This window comes from Anabrus simplex, chromosome 1, assembly GCF_040414725.1.
Source record: "Anabrus simplex isolate iqAnaSimp1 chromosome 1, ASM4041472v1, whole genome shotgun sequence".
Taxonomy (NCBI): domain Eukaryota; kingdom Metazoa; phylum Arthropoda; class Insecta; order Orthoptera; family Tettigoniidae; genus Anabrus; species Anabrus simplex.
This window is the reverse complement of record NC_090265.1, coordinates 740,785,286-740,803,159: the sequence shown is the minus strand read 5'-3', so window position 1 is coordinate 740,803,159 and position 17,874 is coordinate 740,785,286. Positions and strand designations below refer to the sequence as shown.

General features: G+C 38.8%; 1 protein-coding gene across 1 annotated transcript in view; it reads right to left on the bottom strand.

Annotated features, from left to right (window-relative positions):
* Positions 1–17,874, bottom strand: part of LOC136857459 (RAB11-binding protein RELCH homolog) — a 398,727-nt gene that overhangs the window by 236,366 nt on the left and 144,487 nt on the right. Inside the window, exons 7-8 of the mRNA XM_067136130.2 lie at positions 9,711–9,840; positions 4,549–4,694 (exon numbers count right to left, since the gene is read on the bottom strand). Coding sequence (XP_066992231.2) covers positions 4,549–4,694; positions 9,711–9,840 — 276 coding nt within the window. The remainder of the gene's footprint in view (positions 1–4,548; positions 4,695–9,710; positions 9,841–17,874) is intronic.

The following is a 17,874-nucleotide window of genomic DNA, read 5'->3' as shown; positions in this document are numbered from 1 at the left end:
TTTAAGTCCCACTAAGTACTCTTTTACGGTTTTCGGAGACGCCGAGGTGCCGGAATTTAGTCCCGCATGAGTTCTTTTACGTGCCAGTAAATCTACCGACACGAGGCTGACATATTTGAGCACCTTCAAATACCACCGGACTGAGCCAGGATCGAACCTGCCAAGTTGGGGTCAGAAGGCCAGCGCCTCAACCGTCTGAGCCACTCAGCCCTGCTCAATAGATTCAATAGACTGTCATATAAAACCGTCGAATCTCTGATAAATTTGTCTCAGCAGCGACTTTAACCAACATATCAATGTCTTCTTGCATTAGTCATCATACAATGATTTTTGTTTACTCAACATGAGATCATTTTAACCCATTCGCCTTCTTTCTGGTCAAGTATTTTTAGCTCCTGTGTTGTTCATAAAAAACATAATTCAGCCTCAGCTTTTCCGTTTTGTCATACCATTCTTGTCTACTGAAGTCTTGGGTTCAATAATCCGATCCCCAAGCGATGCGTATGTTCAAACTATTTACGAAGAGGATCCATTTCAGTGTCGGACATGTGTTATTTTTAGAATTAATATGACACAAAATTCTTTTCTTTTTAGATGAACATTTTAAATTGTTTAAAGTACTGTAATTTTAGCATGTGTTGTATATGTTATGTCTCAATATTTTTATTTGGTATAATAACTATTACACAGTGTTAATACTTTTAAGAAATCAACAGTTCAATTTTTATAAGTGATAATGTCCTCAAACCAAAGCTTGTTTTAAGATTAAATAAGGCTGCTATGCCCAATAAAAGAAGGGTGAAACATGTCCCTTTAAATCTAGTAATTTCTATGTTCATTTAACCACATAACCGTGGAATTAATTGTATTGAATAGGTGGGGTAATGAAATGTATACTTAGTGAGATCCCTAGTGCTGAAACGGTAGACCTCGGTTATCTTCGAGATTCGTGTTGGCAACCTCCGACACAAAAAATATGAATTGATTATGCATCGCTATGAGACATCTGGTGGTATAATTGTAACACTTTAAATACTGTTGTTATTTACATAGCAAAGTAAAAATATATATTGATTCAATTCAGATTTCATTTCCATTCAGTTGGCAGTATTACCGGAACCGTTGTAGCTCCCTCCTTACTCCTCATCCCCGTAAAACGAAGTATCACTAAAAGTTTTGCAGATAGTACATGTTCCCTCTGATCTAAACGGCTTAGCATCGGATGGAGATTCCCTTAGCACTCATGTTGAACTTTATATACAACAAACTAAGAAATTATCAACAAATTCAAGGGTATACATCACACTTGCTGAACCTACGATCGATGAAGCCCAGTACATCATAACCTATTTGTTCTACAAACCACAACATAACAATGTGCCGTTTACGATCTTATAAGAATGAATACAAACATTTTAAAATTTAACTTTGCTTCATGCAAATTCATTTTTCATTTTACGCTAGTGTGTAACCAATCTGATTCTCAGATATGTTAGGAAGACTTATAAAACAATGTGCTACCTTTAAAACATTTGGCCGTTAGAAAGTGTTTTAGAATGTACATATTGCCACAGTTGGCCACCAGAAATGTTTTAGAGTGTAAATAACATCATATTATATACATTTCTGATTGGATATATGGTTTTGCTAAATGGATGCTGATGACTCAACTGTCGGGTAGCAAATAGTCCCATGTGTACGAATATATACAATACAATAGTTTGTAAAATAAATTGGTTGATATAGATGTGGATTCCCATAGGGAATCTGAAATATTTGTCCTGAATGAGTAAATTTATAATACCAATATGTTATTTGTAGAACGAAACACAGTCATAATGATCTGACATACATTTGGATTGTACAAATTATTTTATATTAATGAAGCGTGGATTAATTAAAATATCGAAAAATAAATCTTCGAATGTTGTTGATTGAGAATCAGGTACGTAGAATTAGAGTAGAGTTGTTAACTCCAAGTGGCTGCGTGATAAGGTTAAAAGGCGCTTGAAACATCAGTATAGATGTGTTGTGTCTCCTTCTAAAACAATCTTTGTGAGCTGTCTAGCATAGATTCAACAAATAGGGTGTTCAATAAAGCCTTAGATGTGGGAGATTTTGCAATATAGCGCATGTTGAAAACCCTAGTGTTGACAGAGAGGTGACTAGCCTTGTTGGTTGTTTGAGACGATCTGGCAGTTGTTATTCTACTGCAATGAGATTCATAACATGTAATAGGTTAGGTGACGCTGTTTGAAGAAGAAAACAGAAATGTTTGCCACAGAAGCCTCTGGAGTGATACCGTATTTCTCCGAATCCAAGACAACAATTTTTTCCCTCAGAATATCATGTGAAATATCAAGGGTAGTCTTGCATTCGCGGTGTTGGCAACTACCGTAGTAACCACCGTGCTACTTTTCAACCCCCTCGCGTGCACACAAAACTCGTTGACAATAAACGACCGTCTCTTTATTATACATCGCTAGCCCGCGGCGACCGGTTGTTCAGTGCCTATGTGTAACGTTGCTGGATCTCGGGAAATAGTGAAGAGAGAATTACACAATATTAGCCTCTCTACACAATCATTTCTCAAATCTGCAGAATGGCATAAAAAATGCAAGCCTTCGAATTCTTAGAAAGGCCATGGCTACTCAGTAGCAGAGTTATAGCGCATCCACTGTACCTGACGCTTAGTAAAATTAAGTTTTATACATAGCAGGGATATTTGCATGATGGATAATCGTACTGTAAAGATACGTGGAAGTATTGCCAGCAAATATTCAACGGGTGCTCGTCGATATTATGATGACAATTTTAAGTTAATGGTTATTAAACACTCGGAAATGTAGAATAATCGTGCAGCCCAAAAGAAAATATGGCATAGGCCTAACTAAAGCCAATATTCGGCGTTAGCGTGAAGACAAGGATAGCTTAAAAAATACGTACTGCACAAAAAATGCATTCAGTGGTCCGCAACATGGACACTTTAAAGACGTCGCAGATGAAATTGTGGGGTATGTGCACAAAAAATGCAAGAGCGGAATTATCATACCGCGGCGCAATAAACTCATTCGTTGACCTTCAACGTCCACGATTAGGCCTATTCATCGCTAGCCGCTGAAGTTGGCCAAAGCTGGCATGTGCATCTAGCGGCAGCCAGTTGTATTTGACGCTGAGTGAAAGTATTGTATTGTATTGTAGAGAAGCGTGAAATAGGTATTGCTGACAAATTTTCAACGGGTTCTCTTTGATATTATGATGCCAATTACAAGTGAATGGCTATTAAACCCACTGAATTAGAGAATAATTGTGCAGTCGAAAAATAATACGCCATAACTAAAGCCAATGTTCAGCTCTAAAAATAGTCTAAAATGTGTACTGTGATTTTACAAAGCACTTTTTAAGACTGATATAAATATTTTGAAGGAAAAGGTGGGGGCGTCTTGGATTCGGAGAAATATGGTACTATAATTTTTCAGAATGAAATTAAACATACACTTTCACGTAATATCAGATTTCGAAAAATTACAAACAAGTTCGCCTTAGAATGGATATTATCCGCGGAAATACAAGTTTTGTGCAAGCTGACTGTCATTTCATACTGATTTTAATGTGTAAGGGGGAGGGGGGGGTTCCCGACTTTTACAAAAAATCAGATATAACGACAATCCGTTATAGCGAGTAAATTTTTTGCTGTTATGAATTCTCGCTATAACGGACTTCTACTGTACATCGAAGGATTCCGGCGACGCAGGATGGGAAAGGTTAGGAAGGTAGCAGCAATGGCCTTAATTAAGGTCATAAGTCATTTCCAATCGGGTACCTGATCTGTTCTTAAGTAAAAAATATGGCTGATGATGCCTACTATTGATAGGCAATACATGTACCATCCAATGTATTAATTTTATGTTAACTTTTATAAGGACAAAGTCCTATTTTTTGTGTTGTATTGTTAGGTGGGTGAACAATAAAAACATACTAGTGTTATTTATTACAGTGTCCAGTGTGCCGATAAGGAGCCATGTGTATCTTGTGTCTCACAGAGCCGTGATTGTGCACGATTCTTTCGGTGTGCCTTGATTCAATGTCTCGCTGCAGCAGAAGCTCGGCTCCCCGCCAACGTCCAGTGTCCCACTAGTGAGCCGTGAGTGCGCCACTCAGGACTGTTCCCTGGGAGTAAGCTGAATCGTGTGCCGTGAGCTCGCCGTTCCTGTGAATCGATTCACTCAGACACTTGAATGAATAGATGCACTGCTTCGAATCTTGCATTAAGTAGCCAACACTATTGCACAAACATGTTCCAAATCGCTCCTTCAAATGAAATGAATCCCATTGTCCGCAGAATTATGCTTTATGGGCTGCTAAGAACTTTTGGCATAGCCTTCGTATGTACAATATGTATGTAACGAAATTTAGCTCTGTTGAAATAACGTCTAACAAATGGAACTCTTGAAACAGGTAACATAAGTAGTTATCATGCTATCATCCATGACCAAAGGCCACACCTTGTATAAACATAGGAATATTATAGCTGATCCATGAACTTACAGAGACATATGGAGCTAATGCACTGCAGGCTTCAGCAACCAACAACCTTCGCTCCACATGCCGATGACTAAGTTGCTCCCAACACTGAGGTAAGATCTCATTCTCCACGAGACTCAGACCCGAACATCGAGCGATGCCAACGATACCTGCAGGAGACAGAATGTTAAGGAATTAACTGCTCGCAACAACTCTTCATTGCATTAATAAAATGTAATACACAGAGACAGTACATAATAGGATGAGCAAAACGACAGCTCAGTGTTACAAGGACTAAGTTGAAAACACGAAACATCCACATCAATCTACATCCATCTCTCCAGAACACGCTGCTTCCCAGCTTCATCACGGGGGCCATCCTCAGTCTTGATGAGGAAAGAGTCGGATGAAAAGAAAATAGGGAAAGAGAAGGAAAAAGAAAATATTTTTTAAATTCGTTATGCCCAACTAAGGAGCGCGTTTGAACTTATTAGCACTTTTTTTTGTTCTTCTTCTTCTCCTCTTGCCAATATACCTTCATCCTCTCAGTGTGTTCCTTTTTACGTTGTTCAGTCCATCCCGTATTTAGTCAGAGGAGCTTTACAGAAAATTTGTGTTTGTGAATTAAGGTTCTGAATTTTATTCTACCTTGAATGGTTTCTTCATTAATGAAAATTTCATTTAGGTCTTCACTGATTTCTTTTAGACAATTACTGTGATTTTTCATTGATAAGGCTAAGTTTAAAATGTTCTTTGTGAGCCTGTTATTATCCATTCTATGAGGGTAATCCCAAAAATAATCTCCTAGTGGCTGTTGGTCACAATATTGTGAACGGTGTTTCCTACGCTCGCGTACGAACTTGCGCACACCGCGCTGAGGCTTAGCGCCGTTGAGAATGAAGCTCCCGTTGGATGTTACTGCCAAGTGCGAAGTGCGTGCAGTTATTCGGTTTTTGAACGCAAAAGGTACTGAACCGATTGAAATCCATCGCCAATTGACGGAAGTGTATGGTGAGTCATGCATAGATGTCAAAAATTTTTGTAAGTGGTGTAGAGAGTTTACAGCCGGTCCGACAGAAATTCACGACGAACGAGCAAAGGAGCGGGAGACCGTACATTTCCGTTGAGACAGTCGTGATGATTGAGCAAATTATGGGTAAAGATCGGCGGACCACCCTGGATTATCTGTACACTTAGGTCCCTGAGGTTTCCCGAAGCGTCGCTCACAACTTCCTAAACAGCATGGCGGTGAGCTGGTATGACATGGACATATAAAAACTGTCACAACGTCTACAAAAATGCATGTAGAAAATAGCTAAATGTTCAAGCTGTAAAATGATGTAAACCATTGTAGAAATAAACAGGTCTTTATATTTATTTAAAAAACTGGAAACATTATTTTTGGGATTAACTTTGTATATTGAATATAAGTGACCATAAAATTGTAATCACCGTTTCCTGATTATATCTGTGATTCTTTCTGTAACTTGAATAGATTTCATGTGATTTCCTTTTTCCATCCAAATTCTATTTTTGCCTCTTGGTCTTAAGATTTTCCTTGAGGATTTTTCTTTCTTGTTCTTTGATCATCTTCATTTGAGATTTGCCACCAATTATAATAGTTTCAGATGCATAAAGTGCTTCTGTTTTAACTACTGTGTTATAATGTAATAATTTTGCCTTTTTTGATATACAGTAAAACCTCGATTATACGTTCCCGGAAGCTACGTTTTCCCGTATTATTCGTTCAAATTACGTGGTCCCGCGAGCATCCTAATTAAGTCATGTTGTAAAAATCCCACATGCGTTCCTTGAAGAAACGATTTCCCTTATCAAGCGTCCAGAAATTTCAGTCCCATCAATGCTAAACCCTTGATCACGCGTTTTTCAAGAAACTGGATCTCATGAAAGGGTGGCTATGGCATACTTACGGATCTTGGTGTTAACGTCCCGTCATTGGGGTAATTTGAGGAAGTACTATACGGAAAAGCGATCGGCGGTTAACTTGCATAAGGGACCATCTTAGCATCACGTTTTCGGGTGGTATTGTTTAGAGAACCGAAATCATAAAGCAAAGAGTGTACACAACAATTGGAAGGAGACAGAGCGCATTTCGACAGCTCTACTTGAAGGCGGAATGAGTTTCGTCAAATGTTCGTACTTGCAAAACATCTACATTTAACAGATGTTGCACCTTACATACATAAAGCCATGGGAGGTTTTGGGATTGCCTATTACTGTTTTGGTCCTAATATAAGACTGGGAATTTCACGTTTTTGTGTTAAAATGTTATAAAGACCGCAGTCGTTTTATCTGCGCATGTTCCATTTAAAAACTTGGTATCATTTCGCACTCAAACCGACTTGTACAGCAAGCGTGCTTTCCAGCTGAGCTCAAGGTCGCGAATAACCATAATTTGGGAAGTTCTGATGATTTCTTTTCTTTCCAATTTGATTGTGATTGGTGACGGGCAGAACTGGATATAATGCATTCAAGAACTTGAGAATCGATACTTACATTCGAAACCATATTCTCAAGTTCAACATAACCTTTAAAAAGTGTATGTAGGCCTAATTTACGCAGTACAAGATTTCCATAAACTGACTATGAACAATATACCGATGACCAAATTACAACGAAAGATTAAAAAGAAAGGGATTTCGCCATCATGTTGGGCGCTTTTGTATCCAATGTGCTTTATTTGATTAGATAACTAAAAACTACTTGTGGTCGATTGTTGTTTGGCTTGGTGTTATTAGGTTTTTCGAACAGTTTAACTGATCAAAGTTGCTGAACTGAAAGAAGTTTTCAGAGGAAACTGAAGAAGTTTCCCCGGTAAAACTGAATGTAAAGTTTCAAGATTTTTAAGTCGCGTACCGGTAATTAATGTTTGAAGCTGGGCCCGCGTTCAAACTTGCCTGCCTCTCACCCGGATATGAGGGCTGGATCCAGGTTCACTCATTCTACAATTACCTTTAATTGAAGAGCTATTTAAAGGTGAGATGGTGACCCCGGTCTAGAGAGCTAGGAATAACGGCCGAGAGGATTCGTCACACTGACCATGCGTCACATCGTAGTCGGGAGGCCTTCGGACCGAGCAGCGGTCGCTTGGTAGGCGGAAGGTCCATTGGGACTGCAGTTTGGTTTGGTTTAGTGGCGTTTGTAAGATTATAAGCATACATATTCTTTTTTGTGATGTTTAGCCAAATTGTTGATGGTTCATTCGTACCCGGATTTTCCGTTTTTCCATGTTGTACATTTTTTTTATGGTCCCTCCAAAAACAGAGAATCGAGGTGCCACTGTAGTTACTTTATTCTAGCTGATCCAAATAATTTTGTATGCTCTTTGAAGTTTTGCGATTTTTCTTTATTAGCTTGCTGATTTAACCCTGCTGGTTCAATATTTTCACCTAGATGCTTACATTTATCTACTAGAGCAATATTTTCATATTTGGTGATTAACAGTTGACTGTTGAAACCTAATCTAGTCCCTCCCATATACTGTATTTTGGCTTTTCATACGAAATTTGGAGTCCTGTTTTGGCTACTATTTTATGGAATGTTTCTACAGACTGAATTGCCTCCAGTCTTTAGTTAGGTAGGATAGCAATGCCATCAGCAAATACTAGACAAGCAAGGTAAATATTGTTTTGGATACATCTACCAATATTTATACCTCTACTTTCTTTTTCCAGAACTAAGGGAGATAAACCTTTCCCTTGTCCAACGCCTGTTTTGATTTCAAATGGTTCAGAAATTTCTCCTAAAATATTATTATTATTATTATTATTATTATTATTATTATTATTATTATTATTACCACGGCTATAGTGTTGCAGGTATTGTAATTTGATGCCATCTAGCTTGTCTGCAATACAATTTTGACATTCTGTTCTTCTCTAGAAGGCAGAGAAAAGTTTTGATTTTATCGGGTGAACACCAAATGTGTCACCAGAAATCTTTTACATGCCAATATCATACGACATGGAGTGTCTAATAGACTTTTCATCCAAAACCTTGATTTGGAGTCCGACAATCCACCACTGACCCACAGAGATAAGATAAACACAGAAAAGAAACCCAACATATCAATATAAACATAGTATCTGCAAAAGTTTTAGTGACACTTCATTTCCCTAGTACTGAATCAGTACTGTAGGTCTCGGTTATCGTGAACATACAGACTGGCAACCTATGAGATAAAAAATGACTCGATTATGCATCGCCGTGAGATATCAGTCAGTGTAATCACAAAACTTAGAATTCCATTATTATTTTTTACAGTAAAGCAAAGAATAATATATGTGAAAACTGAACTTTTGAAACGTATTACAATGGCTGAGAAAAATCCGAGTACTTAGCAGCGAAACCTTAGAACTCCTACTCAGAAACAAACATTCCGGGCTAAAATGTCCAAGAGTGTGATAGTGAAAAGAGAAAAGTAATATCTAAAGTAGCAGTCTGCTGTGATATGGAAACAAGAAACTAAAGAGTTACTCTTCCCCCTCAGCAAGTGTATTCAGCAAGCTGCAACATACATAGGAAAATCTGTCTGCATGATTAAGAGGATTAAAACATTTTCTGCCTCTCTCCCTGGCAAATCTCCAAGCATCTCTGGTAAAAACTAGGTATTTGCAAGTTATGAATCTCTTTATAAACCGTATTGGATTTCAGAATATAGAAGTTACAACATTAATTAAACCACCTTTCCAATATATACCAATCCTTATGTTTAGGGTATAACCATTATACAGATGTTAGAACGAGGACATGTTTCACTTATACTTAGTAAGCATCATTACTAGAAAAGGACGTAAACCAAAGATAGGTCATTATCCTTAAGTGGATACTTTCGATTGCTTTTTATCTTCCATTTCTTAAAGTCAAACTCATTAAGTCACAAAAAGGCTTTTATTTTATCAACAAACCTACAAAATTATGAAGCTTTGTGAACCGGAAGTGAGGAACGATGAGCAATGAGATAAGCCGAATCACTATTAGAAGCAGAAAGTTAAACATAATTTTCAAGTTTGTATAAGAACGTGCTGTATCACTGATTCCAATGAACATCCTGATTTGAAGACTAAATTCAGCTGGAAAAAGTGCTGTTAGATTAAAAAGCAGGATCAGGAATGGGATAAACACTATAATATGCAAGTGGTGGGAGCAATAAAAATATGATTCACCTGCTAGGATAATCCTCCGTTCTTCCTCCTGAGGCTTCTTCTTCAGGTTGAACAGAAGATTCAAGAGACGATCCCTCTCGGTGGCATCTGGATGCAAATGGATTGCACAGATCATCAGAGGAATGACCTCCTGGAAGAACAAACACAACAGAATTACTAGAAAAAGTACACTGTCAATGGCGAAGGAAAAGCCTGAGAGAAAATTACAACATTCCCGCATTCTGGTTTTGCCCTTTTTCATAGACAGATAACTAGCTAAATTCCATGAAATTTTCCACAATTACTTCCATGAGATGAAACAGGATATCCTGTAGAAGGCGATGTATAACAACACCCACAGTATCCTCTGCTTGTCACGAGGCGCAACTAAAAAGGGTCCCAGGTGCTCTTAAGTTGGGAGCGCGGGTAGGCAACTGCGGAGCCCTCAGCTCAGTCCTGGTATTGTTTCCACTTACTTGTGCTAGGCTACTCATTCTATCCTATCCAACCTCCCTTGGTCAACATTTGTTCTTTTCTGACCCTGGCGGTATTCCGTATGGAGGCCTAGACATATTTTCACGCCCAACAGACCCTATCTTTCTTTGGTCAATACATTCATTTTCCAAAGTGTCAGATCCCTTCCATTTTTTCCCTCTGATTAGTGTTAATAGAGGATGGTTGGGCAGTTGTATTTCCTCTTAAAACAATAATTACCACCAGATGAAACAGGTCACTGAGGTTTCCGGAGTAGGAATGTAGTGCCGGATGACATGGTCCACGGTCTGCTCCTCCTCATTGCATTCACACATTGGAGAATCTATCCACCACCACTTCTTCATCATCATCATCATCATCATCATCATCATCATCATCATCCATTCCCGTTTCCAGATTCTTTCTGGGTAGGGTAGTGTACCAAAGCCCATGAGCTTAATCATCTATCCACCATTCCTATTCTAGTACTTTATTGCTACAGACTCCTCTATTTGCAATACAGTCCACAACAGAACTCCTCCATCTCATTCTAGGATGTCCCCTAGGCCTCTTTCCAGTCACTGTATCCACTGTATCCACTTTGGTATTCTCTCTCCTGGCATTCTCACCACATGCCCAAACCATTTTAGCTTTGCTATATCAATCTCTTCTTTAAGCTTACAAACTCCCTAGCTTCTCCTTATTTCCTCATTTTGTATTCTATCTTGTCTTGTCTTTCCCTGTATGCTCCTCAAGAACCTCATTTCAGCTGCTTGTATCTTACTTTGGTTCTGCTTAGTTAACGTCCAGGCTGCTGAAGCATAGGACAGTATAAGTTTATAATGGGACGGGTATAAAACCTTCTTGCACTTCATTGTCACATCTTCTCTCACACACTAGTAGAAACTTGCAGACTGCTGTATTCCTAAATCAATTTCTCCATCCAAATTTCCATCTTGTGATATCATGCTGCCCAAATATTTAAACATTTTCACTACTTCAAGAGGTTCATTTCCTATTTTTATCACTCCCCTGGATTTTCTGTTATCTCTTATGATCAAAATCTTACTTTTCGCAGTACTAATCTTCATTCAAAATTTCTTATCTCCTCATTCCATAAATCAACTTGTGTTTGTACTTCCTCTTCATTATCTCCCCTGACTACAATGTCATCAGCAAAGAGCATAGACTTTACTTGCTCGCCCATCATCTTCTCCTTGATATTATGTAGAATTCTATCCATGATGATAACGAAGAGTAAGGGAGACAATACAATTCCCTGTCTTAACCCTGTCTCAACTCTGAACCATTCAGTTTGACCCACTTTGGTTCTAACACAGCTTTCGCAATTTTAATACACTGCTATTACCATCTGCATTGTTTCATTCCCTCTCTGTGCCTCTTTCAATGTTTTCCATACCAAATTCCTTGGGACACCGTCACATGCCTTTTCAATATCTAGAAACATTACTACCATATCATTTCCATATTCCTAATACCTTTCCACCACCACTTATGGCACAAATATTTGCAGCGATGATGCGATGATAGGTCGAGGTGACACCATAATTTTCTTGGTAGTGTAGGTGGAAACCCTTCATTTTCTTTGCTGGGTTTAACACATAAGCACTAGTTCCAGATGTTGCATTTGACCATTCATCCTGCCAACAATGATTTAGGTCATTAATTGACCAGCCAGTACATTTGCCGATCTCCTAGATCAAAGTCATTGTGGCGGTGGGTAACAAAAATCCTGGTGAATTGGAATTGAGGGAGATAACCAGATCATCTTTGCTTTTCTCAACAGTGCTTCCCTTCTCCTTAGATGGGGTGATGGGATGTGACTGAGTGCGGGTAACCAATGGCAGGAGATTGAATTCACAGTACCAGTTATGCAACGAATGGTATCATTCAGCGTGGTATCTACTTTATGTACATGCGCACTCTCCAGCTACACCAGAATGATACTTGTTAATCGCACGTAGTCAGTCGAGGCTCTATAATAGGAACTGCCACAAAGCTTGTGTAGGATGTTATCCCTTCTACAATTTTATGAGAGAGTTTGATTAGATATCCTTGTAGCACAGAGTCCTGTCCAAGGTGACTCCTAGATATTTTGGAAACAGGTTGTACCTTAGTTTTTCACCACTAAATAGGACAGCTCACTACAGGAGCAGCTTCATAACACGATCTCCAGAGCTGCAAAACCACCAGAATGAAAGATATAATATACATCGATGAGTAGTTCCATCCTTCATAATGAGTGTTGTTAGCGAGCTAAAGATCAATACCCATTCAGATACTGGTGATGTGGCAACCTTGTTAGGATCTGTGAACGACAGAACATCAGGTTGAAAGCGTGAGAGAGCGCAGTTAACTACAGCTTTCTCCGATACGTGGCTAAGAGTCGCCCATAAGATTCTGTATGAACTGCATGCCTTGCAGCATGGCTGGCCTATTTGTGTGTAATGGAGGAGCTATCAATGAGACCATAGAGTTAGTAAATAATACACTAGAGGCAGCACTGGCACCACCGTCTGTGAGAGAATCACTGCTGTGAGCAGAGCATGTTGAAATCTCAGCTGTTAGGCAAAAAGCTCCCTCCGCTGTACTCATCAGTGTAAATAGAGTTTTAAAACTGTGTCAATATTAATATGGTTTAAAATGCTTATGTTTCAACATTCACAGGTACTAAAGTATAGTTGTGATGCTTCTGTTCAATAGAAAGAAAGCCCACATAGCTTAAATACAGAAGAAATGTGTGATAAAAGAGGACGGTGTTCAGTTGTGATTAAGTAACACAAAATCAATTTACTGTTCATGTTAAGTCTTCAAACAAGGTACTTTAAGATTTGGGGGTACGTATATTTCTCTATCTTTTGTGTAAATGGCCAGAACTTAAGTATGATTCTATCCAGCGACCAAAAAAAAAGTCTCTCATACGAAGCGAATGAGCGAGTTCCTAGGCCTACAAGTAATCATGAATATGTTTTCCGTAATGGTAGTGAATTCTTCCGAGTTAGGTAGTCATGAAAACGAAAATAAGAACGTTAGTACCATAAGATAATGTTCCCCTCCATTAAGAAAGCCGTGCAGGTGTCGGAACCTCTGTAAATATGAGTGCGTCGATACTAGATCGACATTTTCCCGAGAAGCGGAAGAAAGGCTTTTCTTGAAACTTTTTAATTGTTGGTTTTTGTACAAGTTGGTTATTTATATCGTTGATGCCCTCAAAATCGGGGTCTTACAAATTGAGATGTACGTTTACCTGTACAGAATTTTTTCAGGACCTTCAAACTGAGAGGACATGGAGTAAGGAGTTTCTGTGGGGTTGGAGGACGGATGCACACAAGCTCAGCTGGCACTTCCAGTGTGCCCTGCAAACTATCAATTAGCAGAAACAGCCATGCAATTTATGGACCAAGAAGACGACACTTCAATCTTATGATATAGATGATATAGACGATATAGATGTTGATTCCCATAGGGATCTGAAATAATTGTCCCGAATGAGTAAATTTATAATACCAATATAAATGGTCCGTTATTGGACATTATAAATTTTCCAGCTAACTCATTCCTGGTTGCCAGCGTTTCGCCCTCGTATGCTAGGTTGGGCTCATCAGTTGGTACCTAGCACACCTACCAAGACGCTGGCTAGTGCATACCGTGGAGGCCACTGCGTAGGCTACTTGGAGCCACTGGCAGTGCCAATGTACTATGAGAGACTTTGTCTCTTTACCAAAAATTGATGCCTGCTTGGCTATCAGATTTATATTGGTATTACTTCATTCTTAGGCATTATTTTACTCTGGAGAATTGGAATAGGTCATCCACATCTTCATCATCACAGAGAACTGGCCAATCCGGAAGAACAGACAGTGAGATGAAGTTGCAAGAACAAGGGACAATCTAGTTTGATATGAGGAGAAAATTCACGAAGTTGCTATTAATTTTTCCGGCAGTGTATATATAAGTGATATTTTCCAACTAAGACAGTTCAGTATGACTGGGGCGAATTTCAAACAACACAGCATCTCTTATGCTGTCTGTTGTACCTATCCAGATGTACAATGAATGATTTGACTTAAGCTAATTCAAATGCTCTTGAAGTGGGCAGGAACTGTTTGAAGTCACTTGATGAACACATGTTCGTGTACCTGTGCCAATTTAATGCTTCTTTTTTTATGTTTTCACGTTTTATATTTTGTAGTAATAACTACAATCATCATCATCATCATCATCATCATCATCATCATCATCATTTTATAGTTCCAGTTTCCTGGGTACTGTTGGTCAGCCTCATCCATTCAGGCTAGTTAACAATGTCCTCCAGTGTCCTTCCCTCATCTCTATATACGATGTCCATCCAGTGGGTTCTTGGTCTTCCCACCATCAGTTTTCCTGCCACATGCCTCTCCAAATTAACAAACGCTGTCCTTGTTGGCTTCATCCTCATCACATGCCAAAACCACCTAAGTCTGGACATGCTAACAATGATGTCTCAATACCAGCTTCCTTTCTAACCACATCATTCCTTAACTTGTCCAGTTTTATTGTTTGAATTGTGGATCTAAGGAACTTCATTCGAGATGCCTGCAAGCTCGATGAGTCCTAGTGAGGTTGGAGGTTTCGATACCATAGGTATTGGTATGAAATACTGATTGAACATCACCAGCTTTCATTTTGTTGGTACCTTGGGATCCTAGAGGAGTGCTCGTACTTGCTGGTAAAAGTGAGAGTTCTTCCGCACTCTATTTGCCACCTCGTTTGTATAATGGGTATCAGGAAAAATTGCTACTAGTACTTTGAAAGGAACATTAAAGTAGGTAACTTTGAAGTTTCATTCTGCAAGAGGCTCGAAATCAATACTAGATAATGCTATTTGCAATATCAAAGTAGCAGAGATGATTTTAGATACAAGAGTTTTTCGAGGCCCAGAATTAGAAACAGATAACTACCTATTAATTTGTCCCATTAGAATAAAACCTCGATGGCACAGCAAGATGAAGAAACCAACAAAATCAAATACAACCTCTCTCTACAAAGTACAACTTTTTCATGATCCTAGTATTAGATGGCTCTACCAACAACAACTAGCTGAATTAACGCAATCAACTCCAACAACAGAAAATGCTGAAGAGGAATGGAAAGACCTAACACAACCATCTTCAAACAAGCAGCCAAAAAAAGGCTTGGCACCGAAACGAAATGGCAGAGGAACAGGGGACTCAGAATATGGGATGAAAACATCAAAGAAACTATCAAAGACAAACAGAAGGCCTACAGGAAGTACTTATGGACTAAGAAAGATGAGGACAAAATTAAATACCACAGAAAGCGAGCAATTGCAAAGAGAGAAGTGCGCTAATACCATAGAGGAACTGGGAAGACTTTGTATCTCATTTAGAAAATGACATAACCAGACCTCAACCACAGACTTACAAAATTTTGAAAAATTTAAATAGGAAAACTAAAGACACACTCAGAATTAACACAATCTCCTGCAACACTTGGTCAAATCACTTTCAAAATGTATGGTCACAGAACGTCTCACCTATTCAGACACTTCACTCAGACAATCCACACATCGAACACATATAATGATACGCACAATGGGAGAATCAAGGCGTGGACCCCAACCAGGAAAGGCTAATGACACAGCCCTGAACTGTAAATGTCCCTCAGTTCAACGCAGTATGGGATAAACACTAAGACTACTAACAGTAAAAAACAAATTCAAATGAGGGTTTATTGAAAATATTAGAAAATTCAAAAAAAGGAACAAATAAGAAATGAAGCCAGCAAACAAAAAGAGATAATACATACACGTTCAATACCCATCCAACTGGAGATCATATCATTGATGTGTGACCACATCTTTTCTTTTCAAAACACTTGAAATTATTAATACAACACACTCACCTTTTCAACAGTAGTCTCACTACATAATACCGTGATGCAATTACAATCCACACGGATTAATTCGATCATTCTTTCAGTGAGCATAATGAAATTCCAAGCCCACGCGTCTATTATTACTTCCACATCGTCTCAACAATTACTACACATCATAATTCCCCATGTAGCGAGGAGCAGAAAAAGAATAGTAAACAATAAACCCAGAGAAACATAAACACACAAGATCACATCTTAGCACAGAGAGCAGCATCTCTGGACCAAAGAATTAAAGTTCAAAACCAAAGAGAAGCACAGGTAAGCGCATAGCCCAAATGAAAATAAACAACATGGTGGCCTCCAGGTCAGCAAACGGCCAGGACGGACACCAAGGCAAAACAAGAATAACCCTACCCACGACAAGCATGAGGTCCAGAAAAGATTAAAATATTTAATAAACTGATTGATACCTCATCCTTACTCTCCTTTCACACGCCCACACACGCAAACAAACACATACACTGCCAGCATCGGCAAATGATACGAGCAGTTGCACCGGCAAATAAGTTGAACACAAAGTCGTATAATGTGACTCACTTGATCACAAATATGGGGTCTCACATATGTTAGGGAGAGCGTACACAGCTCAGGCAATTAGCAGCAACATATTAGTGACCTAACGGTCACGCATAAGCCCATCACTTATGCACTCCGTACGACCCGAAATGGATCTCCGAGCCGAGACGCAGGGCATACATTCATACGATGGCAAAGTATTTTACAATGCAGTGCACCAAAATAAATCAATCAGAGACCCAGCCACGAACACAATGCTATCACGTCAACAACAGACAACGCATTCTCGCTCTGAGTACAAGGACGCATATCAATCAGCTATGCATGATAGTGAAGAATGTCTTACAAACACCGTAAAAGCATGGTTAAAATAAAGATTAACGTACCTGCCATATCAGTAATTTAAATAATAAGAAGCACGGTAGTATGGGTCATGTTTGAATCTGTTATAAACCCATTTATAACATAAGAACGCGGCTCCAATCTGCGAGGGCTCCATCTTTATATTCAGCACTCATAACAATGCAAAGATTCACTCCAAAGAGATAAGACAAAGGTCTCGCTGAAAGAACGATCCTCCATGCACACGACCAGGGTACAATCATGGAAATACATAAGTCAATTGAGATGAGGCTGACACAAGTTCTTTGCAATATAGAAAACATCAATTTAATGAACATGCCATATTAGCATGTTTCAAATGGCAGAACTAGTTGCAGTCCTGAAAACACTAATGTTCAATAAAACACCTGGGGAAGATGGCTTAAATATAGAGTTACTCAAATATTCATGCGAATCTTTTCACTCAGTTCCTAAATAGAATTTGGAAAGGAGAAAACCCACCTGAAAACTGGAATAAAGCAATAATTATACCCGTTTTCAAGAAAGGTGACAAAAATGATTGTGGAAACTACAGAAGCATATACTTATTAAATTCTGGTTGTAAAATATACGCCATCATCATTAAAAATAAACTGTACAAACACTATGAGAATATTCTGGGAGAGGAACAATTTGGATTCAGAAAGGGAAGATTTTGCAGCGATGGCTATTTCACAATGAAAATCCTTCAAGAAAAACACAGGGAATTAAACGTAGAAACACATATTGCCTTTGTGGACTTCAAAAAAGCTTTCGACAAAGTAAACCGCAATACCCTACTTAATATTTTAATATCTGACCACACCCTACAACAAACATAACCTGATTTCCATAAAGGTCAACGATAAATTATCAG